General features: G+C 40.8%; 1 protein-coding gene across 1 annotated transcript; it reads left to right on the forward strand.

Moving 5' to 3' along the window:
* Nucleotides 1-3,861: 3,861 nt before the first annotated feature.
* LOC306928647 (cytokine receptor common subunit gamma-like) lies at nt 3,862-10,363 on the forward strand (the record flags this gene model as incomplete). Its single annotated transcript, XM_079508917.1, has 10 exons — nt 3,862-3,931; nt 4,925-5,119; nt 5,337-5,372; nt 6,270-6,363; nt 6,682-6,854; nt 6,967-7,100; nt 7,608-7,788; nt 8,254-8,359; nt 9,024-9,102; nt 9,444-10,363. 10 exons carry the CDS (start codon nt 3,862-3,864, stop codon nt 9,633-9,635), a joined length of 1,260 nt encoding a protein of 419 aa, XP_079365043.1. The 3' UTR covers nt 9,636-10,363.
* Nucleotides 10,364-13,877: the final 3,514 nt, after the last annotated feature.

Below are 13,877 nucleotides of genomic sequence, written 5' to 3' on the forward strand. Positions count from 1 at the left end.
GATGGGGAGGGGTCCTTTGTCAGCCAAGAGTCTTTGGGAACATTTGACTTGCATTAGTCACAGTAAATGTTGATCATTACAGAGGTTTGCAAAATAGTACAGATGTACAATTATACGGATAACACAAAAAGTATTCATCAAGACATTTAAGACATACAATTACATAGAAGAAATCCTCAAAACCTAGTAGCAATAAAAGTATACATGTACGTACAGAAAACAATGTGGTAATTTCTGGTGTGCGAGTGTGCAGCGGTGCAGAAAGGGATCCCTGAACAGGCCCAGGGGCCCAAAGGTCACGGAATTGGGTCAACTAAGACCCACTTTTCCAGAGCCTGATCCTGAATTTGACTAAAACTGAACCAAAAACACCCCTCTGATTTTCACAGTCACTCTCAGTCTGCAGTTAGAAAGGTGTTGTTGAAATGCTTTGTGGTTTGTCAAACAGAAAGTGTAGTTCCCTTCACCAGCGTTGTTCAGTTGTTGCTGATAAGGCAAATACATACTTGAGCAATGTTACACGAGAGCACCACTTCAGTGATGTTTGCGGAACTCGGCTAAAGCCTTGTTCCTGACCGCATCACTGGCGTGTCAATAATCATGGTAAAGCACAGCCTTGTGTACTGTTACTCAAGTGAATTTTGAATTCCGGAATTTTTACTTGTAACAGATACTTCTACATTGCACTATTGATACTTTTACTTCATTTTTCCATCACTGTCGATGGGTCAGGATGGAGCCAGGCCATATGACAGGATGCAAGATAGATGCACGATGCTAGATATTGTGGTATCTGCATGCATGTGACGTTTCCGTTGTGCTATGTGTTATCAGAGCTGTGTGGGTGGCTGTCTTGTGGAGGTGTAGTGAATACAGAAAGTGTGCTCATTTAAATAAGCTACAGCGTAAAATCCTCCCTCCAACCAATTAATACCACTTATTAATTTTCATTTGTCCATTGCCTCACGTACTGTATTACTATCAATTTCATTTTTAAGTTAAATCTACATCATTCTTCAAGTCACTGGTCAGCAAACTTTCACATGTTTTAAACCAGGCAGATATACAGTAATAATAATGTACAGTGAATTGAACAGAATAGTACTCTCTTCTATCTAAATGGCCTATATTTTATAAGGGGCCTCCCACGTATAGGAAACAAGCCCCACACATTGGAAATTAAGAGCAGCAAAAAACAGGAAACTAGAAAACATCTGATGTTCTCATGCCAAACTACACTTGAAATGGAAACACACCTGTGTCTAGCATGACAGTGGTTGGATTATTTCTCCTTTGTCCAGTCGAAGTCTGCATGAAGTAACATTGTTAACTAGAAAAAGTGCCCTTCTGGGCACAGGTCTCCACCAGGAGGATAGGACTGTGTGAGATGTTTGGTAAAATGTTTAGGAGTAATATAAACATGTTTGCCTTTGATGGCAATTGGATGATTTGAGGCATTTTGTTCCAAAATTGTGTTTTGCAAAAATCAACCTGTTGGTGGCTCTATAACAGGCCAATGTGAAAAGGGTGGGATATATTCCTCAGCCTAGTAAGAAAATGTGTGAAAGATGCGTAAATTGCATGCTGTGTTCATGATTTGAGGCTTTTGTTCAAAACGGGGAAATCTTGCAAACTGTGAAAGCCAATTATAGCCAATTAGGATGGAATATGAAATATGGGACAGATCCGACTTGAGCACATGACCATAGAGATACTGTGTAACGATTTGTGAGATTTTTGGACAGAATCTGGAGGAGTAATATCAAAAAATGTGTTTTACAAAAGTCGGCCTCCTGGTGGCGCTATAAAAGGCAGATGCGGAAAATGCAGGTCAAAGGTTTGTCCTTGGCCTCTAGGGAGTGTGCATGCAACGTTTCACGCAGATCGGTGCAGTTTTAGGTAAAAAATGTGAAAAGCTGCCTCATGGTGGCGCTATAATAGGCCGTTCTGGAAAATGCGGGGCAGAGGTTCAACGTTGGCATCCAGGGAGTGTGTGTGCAAAGTTTGGCATCGACCGGGTTAACGGTGCCGGAGATTAGCTGGTAACAGACGGATGGAAGGACACACACACACACACGGACGGACAAACACACACACACACGGACGGAGTGCAAAACATACTCTCTCCCCATGCCTTCGGCCTGGTGGAGACAAATATTAATAACTTCCTTATTGGAATGGGCTGTACCCACGGCCTAAAAGACAATGTAAATATTAATAACTTCCTTATTGGAATGGGCTGTACCCACAGCCTAAAAGACAATGTAAATATGAATAACTTCCTTATTGGAATGGGCTGTACCCACGGCCTAAAAGACAATGTAAATATTTAAAAAAGTGCCCTTCTGGGCACAGGTCTCCACCAGGAGGATAGGAGTGTGTGTGATGTTTGGCAAAATGTTTAGGAGTGATATAAACATGTTTGTTTGTTTTTTGCAACAATTGTCTTCATTGTGTTGAGGAAATGCAGAGTCAGATCACTCATAGCATCTCTGAGGATAGAATTCTGGATGAGCAGGACATGTGCAGCATTTTGTACAAAACGGGCCACTCCTGAAGACTTTGGAAGGCAATCTTAGCCAATCAGTGTAGAATCTGAGAAATCAAAAAGACTCGTCTTGATCACATGACTACAGAGATCATGTATACCGATTTGCATGAGATTTGGATGAAATCTGTGCGACTAATATAAACAATGTGTTTTGCAGAAATCGGCCTCATGGTGGCGCTATAACCGGCAGATGTGGAGGGATGCAGGGAAAATGTTTTTCCATGCCTCTAGGGAGTGCGCATACAAAGTTGTACACAGAACGATGCAGTTATAGGTAAAAACAGGAATTGCCCTGTTATAGCGCCACCATGAGGCTGGTTTGGAAAATAAATTGTGTCATGTCGTCCTCAGCCTAGTGGAAATGTGCGTGTATAATTTCACGGAAATTGCACACTGTGTTTGTGATTTGTGGCATTTTGTTCGAAACGGACCAATCATGTGAGCTTTGGAAGCGAATCTTAGCCAATCAGGAAGGAAGATGGGAAATGGTGCAGATCCGTGTTGATCACATGACTATGGAGATAGTGTATACCGAATTGTGTGATGTATGGATAAAATGTGTACGAGTAATCTACAGAAATGTGTTTTGCCTAAATCGGCCTCATGGTGGCGCTATAACAGGCCATTGAGGAATATTTGGGGCAGAGGTTCGTCGTTTGCACACACAGAGTGTGTGTGCAAAGTTTGGCATGGATCGGGCCAACGGTGCCGGAGATTAGCTGGTAACAGACGGACGGAAGGAAGGACGGACGGACGCACACACACACACACACACACACACACACACACACACACACGGACGGAGTGCAAAACATACTCTCTCCCCATGCCTTCGGCCTGGTGGAGACAAGGCCTTCGGCCTGGTGGAGACAATAACATTATCTGACTTGATATATGGGTCATAACACATTTTACAAAACATGTGAGTGGGACTGGGACACTAACTGGGCTTTATGATATAAACATTTGGGAGGAGGAATTGACCTATTAAATCACTCACTCACCCTATAACTTCTGCCAGCCCATTCTCCACCAAATAGTAGTTAATTAACACTTTTACAGTATAGTATACTGAAGTGTAAGTGACTGAACTACCTTGTTACTCTTGACTCCTAATTGAGCCAAAATTATTTTAACACAGAATTTCAAGATAAAGTTTGTGGGTTTTTTTATGTATGTCATAAAAAAGCACCTGCTCTGAAACTGCAGAATTGTTTCCGTTAACAGGAAGTGAAAAACCAAGTGAGGTTGAGAGCATGCAACTACCCCCATCAGGTTGTCACATGCACATCATTCTGTTCTGTTCTGCCATGGCACCAGTTGGATTGTTTATCCTTCTCTACCTGACTGGCAGTGTGATTGCCGGAAAACCACCGCCAGGTTAGTAAATATTTTAATAATAATATTATATATATATATATATATATATATATATATATATATATATATAACAATCACTATATTAAAAAAAGGAAATATTGTTTTTTGTATTTTTTATACAAAAGAAAATATAAAATATATATTTCTTATATATATATTTATTTTTTAATATAGTGAATGTTTTACAGTATATCAAAATTAACTTATATGCTCATGGGTTTTGTCAACTCTGTGTGTCTACATCCAGCCTACTGTAATTAAATTGATACACTTATCTTACATTGTCAGGATCTCTATCTTTTTAAAGAATGCAATAATAATTTTTAAAAATAAATCCTATTCCACTTCATTCTTTCTCTTTCATTTCTTGAAAAGTGTTTGTCAGTGGAAGGAACACAAATATCTGAAAGTTGATCAAATCTTACCAAGATTTCTCAGTTAAAAATAAATAAATTAAAGGTTTTATTAATTTGAGATATAGATTGTTTTCATACTGAGGCTAAACGCGAACGACTTGTGGTGATATGTTGTTTTAAGAAATGTGGCTTCGAGAAATGTGGCTTCCTTTCCCAGAAAAGAACTGTGGGTAAATTCCCCTTGACGTCAGCCTGCACTGCAGTTACTGTGTATTAACACATCTGTAGGTGGATGTGGGCAATGCTTTCATTTCTATTCCCCTAATGTATGGTAAATTATAGTATATTGTTGGGTAATTATACCACTATAGGGCTATTAGTAGGGCGGAATACCGTCGAAATTGATACACGGTGATTTGGTACAGATGTCCCTTGGGTCATCCTAAAACATCCTAGAAGGGGTGCCCAAAAAACCTTTAACAGGTTGTGATTTATGGACAAAATTCTAAATGGCCCCCTAAACTGTTCACTCAAAAGACACCAAAAGAATCTCCAAAAATGTGTCTTTACAAATAAGGCATGACTTGGTTGTTGTAATAATCTGTTGTATCCTGGCATATCCATGCTTTGTTTACAGAGAACTGCACGTGTCCATGCTCACAGTTACCACATGTGGAACTAACTGAACTTCCAAAAGCATCAAATTGTTGTCAAAGTGTCGGCAAGTACCGATACACGTGTACTGATGGTTACGCGAGGAAGGCAGGCACCTCCTATGTCATCAAGTGTGACAATAATCAGTGGTCCAAACCCAATCTAATCTGTAAACGACGTAAGACTAAAATCTTTGTGTGTTTGCACATATTATAGATATATATGATGTATGATGAACTAACTTTTTTAGGCACATATTTAGTATAGGTTACATGTCAGTCTTTCGTCTTTGCTTTCCTCTTAAATATTCAGTCCTTTATTCATTGACCATGACTATCATGCACAATTATAAATGAAGAATAAGCCTTATAACATACTCATTTATTGCATTTCAGGTGACCCAGAACTACCGCCACTTGTACAAAAGCAGAGTACGTATACGTGTGTGTGTGTGTGTGTGTGTGTGTGTGTGTGTGCGTGCGTGCGTGCGTGCGTGCGTGCGTGCGTGGGTGCGTGCGTGCGTGCGTGCGTGCGTGCGTGGGTGCATGCGTGCGTGCGTGCGTGCGTGCGTGCGTGCGTGCGTGCGTGCGTGCGTGCGTGCGTGCGTGCGTGCGAGTGTGAGAGAGAGATTGATGAATTTATTAACAGATTGGAGAATTACAGTACATTTCAAGCACAACTCGATACAAAACTGTTAACGACACAGTTGTGGACGACACAATCAACGATCAAGTATTATACTTGTTTACAATAGGGCCCACCATGTTCAATTCATCATAACAATTAGAGACGTACAAATATACTCTTCTATATAGCCAAAAACAGGAAATCATCATAGAGGAGCTTAAATCTGATCATTTAACAGGAAGAGAAACCTCATATATATATATATATATATATATATATATATATATCCAGTGGGATAAATTGTAATACATGTACCGGTATACTCTATACTTGTTAATGTCAGAGAGCTCATTGTAATGGGACATTCTGCAATATACTATTACTATTACTTTTAGTACTTTAAGTACATTTTGATGCCGATAGTTTTGTACTTTTACTCGAGTACATTTTGAATATGGGACTTTTACTTGTAATGGAGTACATTGCAGTAGTAAAAAAAAACACTGGCGGTATGTAACTAATTATTATGAAACAGCGATGTCTTTGTTGAATCTCTGTGTCCCAGTGGTGTGTAGGTGTGGTTGTAACTGTTTATATCAGTGGTTCCCAAAGTGGGGTCCGGGGACCCCCAGGGGTCCTTGAGAGAGTTCCAGGGGGTCCCCAGCTAAATGATAATTAGGAACCAAATGTTGTGATTGTAGTCAATGTGAGCTGTCTGCTGGAGGATCTGGACTATGTCCATTGTAGCTGGGATGGACAGAACACACCAGAGGTCAACTACACCTTCTACAGCAGGTTAGTCTGTTCATCATAGAGCTTAAGTGGATGGGTCGAACACCATGCATATACTGTAGAAGCTAAGTGATTTGTTTTTATGACATAGCGACCATGAGGATATTGTAAACAAATGTATTATGTTGCACCACAGAATTATAGCAAGTAATCAGTAGTTTACAGAATCCAGCTAGGCTTGTGTACACATTCTTTCTCACACTGTGTGTGTGCGCGTGTGTGTGTGTGTGTGTGTGTGTGTGTGTGTGTGTGTGTGTGTGTGTGTGTGTGTGTGTGTGTGTGTGTGTGTGTGTGTGTGTGTGTGTGTGTGTGTGTGTTTAGGTTTCATTGGGATAATTTCAAAGAGTGTACATTCTATACCTCAGAGAAAGGCTCTACTACTGGATGTAAGCAGCCATACAACAAGCTAGAAACTCAGAGGTTTGAACCTTTTTACACAAAGCTGACATACGACAATGACAGTTTTCTCAACGAACACAGCCTAAAAACCAAAGGTAAAGGTAGGTCATTTTCAATGTTCATTATCTAACCTTAGGGCTCCTATGCTATTATTGTGAACTTCCCTCAACGGTTTGGTTATTTTCATTATTTCTGTTACATTTTCAGTCAAGCTGAATGCTCCAGTCAACGTTACTGTCAAGAACGACTCCAACCTGTGTTTCTATTGGAATCACACCAATGATTGGTACAAATGTTTGGAAAATGAAGTTCGCTACAGGACCAACTACAACAAATGGGAGGTAGGTATGGAATTAATAAGAGAATAAGCAAAAGCCTGAATGATGGGATTTTATAAAAGGAATTATAATATTCAATAGATTATTTTCTTTTTCTTTCTTTCTTTCTTTCTTTCTTTCTTTCTTTCTTTCTTTCTTTCTTTCTTTCTTTCTTTCTTTCTTTCTTTCTTTCTTTCTTTCTTTCTTTGAAATTCTTTATTTAGGAATACCCCATTGAGATATAGTATCTCGTTTTCGAGAGGGTCCTAACTGTACAATCAATACAATACAAAACACAAAAAAAGAGAAAAAAACCCACAAAACAGGGTATTACAATATGCAAGCACAATAGCCAAGAGATGGATCATTTGTTCCGTCAGATATCACTGTCATTTCCGTTGGTCAGCATTAGAATACAGTTGATACAAATAAAAAATAAATCTTTCTTTCTTTCTTTCATCACATTTTTAGCCCAACATTCTCCCTCATCCACCTCTCAAACCATCTGCACATTTTTCTTCTTGTGTTCAGAGTTCTAGATTCAGCATGGAGAGACCGAGTTACTGTTCCAACCTGCCCTCCGGTAACTCCCGCTATGAGCTTCAGGTGAGGTTCAGGGTGGCCAGTTACTGTGGAGGGTCCATATACTTGAGTGACTGGAGTCAACCTGTCTACTGGGGATCTATGAAGAATAGCAGCACACTGAGCACAGGTATTTAATAAACCCAGACTTGTCTAAATAGTCGCTATAGGTAAAAAACCTAACCAGAACAAAGTAGGTTGAACAAACTGTCATTGCCATCAGGCTGTTTCTGAAAAGCAATAGAGAAAGAGAGAGGTATACAGCAGAACCTCCGTTTAGGCCATATGTGAGGATAATAGTAATAATTATTTAATAGCAACTTTTATATGTAGAATTTAGCTCAAAGACAATGTACAGTAAGTTAATGAAGGAAGGAAGGAAGCATGTATAGGCTAAGTATATAAGAAAGTATGTACCTAAAGAAGGTAAGTTTGCCTATAGTAACTGTACAGTGTACATAAGTAAACAAGTAAGTAAGTAAGTCAGTCAATCAGCCAGCAAGTAAGCAAGCACATAAGCAAGTACGCAGAATAAAGTATGGCGACCTATATACATTGAATATCGTCATTTTAGACACATCTTTCCCTGTCTCAGACACTCCACGTGGAAGTGGCCCTATGTCAGTGTGGTCTGTGGTGTTTTCTGTTGTGGGTACCTGCATTTTTCTTCTGGTGCTCATCACGTTGGTGCATCATGACAGGTGGGTCATTCCAGAGGGGAACATTGTTGACTGGCTGCTCATCATGGCTTCCTGGTTAGCAGGGTTCATTGTCTAATGACATTTTCACATTCACACATTCAACATAGTTTTTATGACATCAGGGTCTCCACATCTCCATCCCTGATGATGTCACACAATGTCACGAGACCTGGGAACCACATGGTGCCCGACACACTAACTGACGGGAAATGCTCGATTCCATAGTTAATTATTGCGACCTTCGGTCGCAATAATTATCAGTTCCCCTGTGGTACCAATGTCACGCGACATTTGACACAGTCACACACAGCCTTACAATAAATCAACCAGAGTTGCAAAGGGATAAGGAAAACAAATGTTGATGCCCTGATCTTGTTTTGCTTGTTTTGCTCGAAACTAAGGACCACACTTTGGAAACAATTCATTACCTTACAATTTACAATTACAATTTAGGCATTTAGCAGACGCTCTTAATCCAGAGCGATTTACATTAAGCAATAACAAAAAAGCATGGCATACATCACATACATAAAAAGTAGTTACCTTGATGTTCTTTCCTTTCGAGAAGCATGTCTATCATGTGTTTTCTTTTAAACTAACGTTGAATAAATCAAAATTAGTCTCTATGATCACATTATACTGAGCAGTTTTTATCTCCTCACAGGATTAGAATCATCCTGATCCCCATTGTTCCAAAACCAGGCAAGAACCTGAATGAAATCCTGATCCATGGCAATGTAGAGGTTAGTACCATCCAGAGATCTGTAACTTAAGCATGCATGGAGCCACCAGAAACTCATAAAAACTTCATGGAGCCGAATACATTAATTAATTTTGAAAAAACATTGTTTTATCCTGAGAAAAAAAAATATCTGTATATATCGTTGGATGCTTACATATTTTCTGCTTAGAAATGTATATGGGGCTCTGGTACAGTATATGTCCATAATAGCCTACTATATACTATGATCATGTTCAAATACATTCTATTTGAAGCAACAATGATGGACAGTAAAGTATTGTATTGTGCAGTAGACTGTATACCATGTTCTACAAAACAATGCAAATAACTTTCTTTTTGAAGGAGTGGCTTCACATCTCCAAAGGCCTGAAGGAGGGGTTCAAGGCTGATTACAATGAGCGTGCCTGTGCTGTTAACGAGTACAGCCGTGTCCCCCAGTCTGCCAGCGAGAGCTCCGATAGTTCCTCCTCTTTCTCGGTCACCACTGACCAAACCGACTGCTCTGTCGCCACCTCAACCAATGAATCTGAGTGATTCTCCACTTCCCCCACTCCACACTTCCCCTTTCTTCTGAACGACACAGTGTCGCGTATCATATGGGTTTAAAGTGTTAACTGTCCATATAATTTCATTTGTTGCAAATAGCATCCCCTCCAACTAAGTCAGAAACTGCTATGAAATACATACATTTCTTATGGCCAGTCCATGCAAACAAAACAAATGTGTAGTCAAACACTTGGTTCATCTATTCTCGAGGAACAAAAGAGCTGTTTTGAAAGGGGTGCTATAGGAAGTAGGAACTTCAAGCAAAGGCTTCTGAGCTGAGGTACTGAGGCTGCAATAGTGGCAACACAGGTGTTGTTGGGGGAATTAGGTAATGGAAGTAAAACATAAATACTGTAGTTGATAGTCTAATCCACACATACAAAATAATATAAAAAAAAAGGTTTTCAGCTTTTTTTTTGTCGCTTAATTACAGGGGCACTGTTGTGAAGCTTTTTTTATTAATTGGAGAAATGTAAAGATTGCTATTTGTATTTGGCGAAGGAGATAAGAAGAGAAGTGCTTTGGTGAGACTACTCGACATTGTAATGAGCTATTGGATGTGACCACAGAAAAACAGATTTTTAACACTTGAATGTATTATTGATTTTGGAAGATGGAAAAATCTTTATAGATAACAGTTAATAATATAATAATACTGCAATACTACTGTAATGGTGTGTCCTTACATTGTCTTTGTAAAAAAAGAAAAGAATGATCAGACAGCTGATCTAGCAGATTCAGAACAATGCTTGAGTCCTAACTAATACCATGAGTAATATTATGTATATTACTAGAATTTCGCCGCCCTTCGGGCGGCGAATCCTAGTTCCGTTGGCAGCGCAATGGGAAGAAGGAAATAGCGGGATTTGACAGACTCCACTCCAGTATTGTGCCCTTGACATGTAGTAACTGATGGGTGTTATTATTATTGTTGTATTTTCACATCAAAGGAAATTAATGTGAATGAAAATAAGCAGACATGAAACTGCTGTTTACTGTTTTTGTTTGCTTACAATAAATTACTGTTTTTGGAAACCAAAAGCTGTTGAGAATGGAGCAGAACATACTGTAGTATATTTTTTGGGGGACCTTGACTGCATTATAGTAGGGCTACAATATTTTGGATTGTGGATTGCAGTGACCCCACATTGTTTGTTCGGGAACAATATTTGTAGTTCCAATGAGGGCTACATGAGCCGAAGGGAGAGAAACACTTCGCCTCTCTCCAGTCCGTGCATATGGTGCTGGTACGGATCGCATCGCTGACTGACATAAACACACCGTTACAATTGAGAGGCACTTCAATAAGAAAACTCAACTAATAACGCTTGTGTGTGTTAATCTGCCCGATGCTGACGTTAGTATATAATGTTTAGATTGTTTTCCTGGCTGAATAACAACGGATCGCATCGCTGACTGACAGAAACACTCCAATTCAGAGGCACCCCGCACGCACACACACACACAGAATCCATGCGCCTCGGTGCGTCGCAGTTGTCATGTTTCCATGAATTAAACGGGTCGCGCAATTGTCGTGGTTACATTAATGAAACTGGTGGTGCAATTGTCGTGTTTGCATGAATTAAACGGTGTATTTATGTAATCGCGCCGCTGTCCATCCAAGTCCGAATCAGTGTGTGTGTCTGTGTGGGACGGTGTGTGTTGTGGAAGACGGGGAACAATGTTGCCAGGGTCGTGAATTGTAAGCGAGTTGTAGTGTGTGTAAGTAGCGTGGTGAAAGGCTTTGTTTCTGGGTCTGTTTGCTTGTTTCTGGGCCAGTTTTCATAGACCTGGCAACAGTGGCCCGTGTGTGTGTGTGAGTGTGTAGTGTTGTGTTCGTGTTGTTCTTCTAATGTGTGTGTGTGTGTAGCGTGTAACTTCCGGTGTTGCAGAAACATAAAAGCTCTCGTGGGTCACGTGGTTGGCTTTGAGCAAATGGGAGAGGGGATGTAGTGTTGCCAGGGCCGCGTATTGTAAGCGAGTGGTAGTGTGTGTAAGTAGCTGTTGAATGGCATTGTTTCTGTGGTTGTTTTCATAGACGTGGCAACAAATTAGGCGGGGGTGTCGGTGCTTGTGGCGTGTTTGTGTTTATTATTGATATTGATATTGTTTGTGAGTCTGGACGGGAGCCGGCTTTAGTGGCAGTGCGATGACAATTTTTACGCGGCTGGTGTTGATCATGGGCGTGCTGCGCGACATGAGGAGATAGCCATGGGTCGACGCGGAGGGTAAGTGTGTGACGTGTTAGTGTGTTTAGTGGGTTATTGCAGTGTGTGTTGCAGTGTGTCAGACACTCTTGGAGTGACGTAGTAGCTGGTGCCTTTTGTTCCTGTGCGGCGCACAGCGTTTTGGGCACACCTTTTCAATTGTATAATAGATATTAATAATATTACTCCACAGCTGAATGGGTAGAGAGAGCCCACTTGGGGAGCAGAAAGTCCCAGGTTGAGGCCCGGCAATGTGTCGAAGTGTCTAGGAGCAAGACAATTAACCCCGGACTAACTGCTTCCCGAGCACCATATTGATGCTTGGATGTAGGATGGGTAAACTAAATTTCATGTACAGAGACAACACCCCAGGGAGTGGACCAAATTATTATAAATTCTATCCAGTTCTCATATCTTTACACTTAACTGGCTACTGGCTACTGTTGGTTTATATTGAATGGTTAGCCCATTAAAGCTGGGAAAGCATCTGTGTCATTTTAGATGTTTGCATTGGGCTATTCAAAAATAGCAGATCTAGGGTAGGTACCCTCACAAAAAACATGCAGTAATCCTGGTCTCTAAACTACCTCCCCCTGGCCAGCCGGGGCGCCTGATGGAGGGGAAAGGAACTGGTCGGAATAACGTGTTCCTTCCACTCACTACGTCAGGCCGGGGAAACTCCCCCCTGTCAGGCGAAAAGAAGCAGCTTGGACTCCTCATGCATAGGAGCAAGCATGAGGTCAGTCCGCTGCCCCCCCAGGTTGACAGAGGAAGTGTAGCGCCCAGGATTACATTAGATAATTGTCACTGGGTGAAAAAATTGGTTGCAAAATCGTGGGATAAAAGTTAATTAAAAAAAAATATATAGCAGATCTACGGCAAGATCTGTCCGTCTGCCTGTCTGTCTGTCCGACGTATTTATACTATATAAAAATAAATACACCAAAACAAATGCACCATTTATGCCCAAGTATGGAGATCCTTGATGTCACCAATTACATCATATTATATATCAGGTATGACAACGGGTATTGTATAAATGGAGGGCTGTGCATTCCCAATGGGCATTGTTGTTGCTTTGCCTTGCTTTGCAGTCTATTATTTTAACCATTTATGCACTATTTAGGGTGCAAAATATTACTTTCTCGTATATGAATGACAAAATTGCTTATCTACAAGCTTGATCTGCTACTTTTTGTGTAAATTTGTGAAAATTTAGTTTTTGTTCTTTAAATTGCTTTCTGTCAACTATTTCTATGACGGCCTGGGCCGTGGCTCAGCGGTCCAAGCAGTCTGGCAGAGTGCCGCGGGTTCAACTCCCGATCCCGATGGCCTTTACTGCATGTCACCATGCACCCCCCATCTCTCTCCCCATTTCCTGTCAGTCTACTGTCTGTCCATCTATAAAAAATATAAAATAAATACTACGAAAACCTGCAAAACCTGTCAGTCAGTCTGTCCGTTCGTCACGCCTTGTGACACGCTCCGTATATAGCCATCAGTCTGTCACGCCTCGTGACCCGCTCCATATATGGCCATCTCCATATGAAGATCACGGGACTGACCTCGTCAAACTCTGGATAGCCATACATGGAGAAGACTGGATCATCACCTAGATCTGCATATATGGAGCCAGTCAGCAACTCTACATCTGACCTCAAACCCCCAAAGTTATTAGCGCAGCCGCGCTCGGCAGCTGGCGAAAACTAGAGTTCTCAACAGGCCCGAAAATCAAGGCCTAACTGCCAGGCTGGCCCAAGGCCCCGCCTGGCCTGGCCTTAGCACACATTTTACGCCCTAACCGACCCGAAAATGTATTTATATATGAAGGTCCATATATGTTTCATCTTGCCCTCAGGGTGTCTTACTTACTTTAATACTTACTTGTAGGCCTATATGATTTTCTGGCGTATATATTGCTTTCTACAGTATGCCGTTGTTCAATCTCACTTTTGATTCTAATTAGTTGTTTTAGATTTTATTATTTTCATCTCCCAGTCAGATGATGAAGATAAATAAAGTA

This window comes from Electrona antarctica (genome assembly GCF_951216825.1).
Source record: "Electrona antarctica genome assembly, chromosome: 8".
NCBI classification, from domain to species: domain Eukaryota; kingdom Metazoa; phylum Chordata; class Actinopteri; order Myctophiformes; family Myctophidae; genus Electrona; species Electrona antarctica.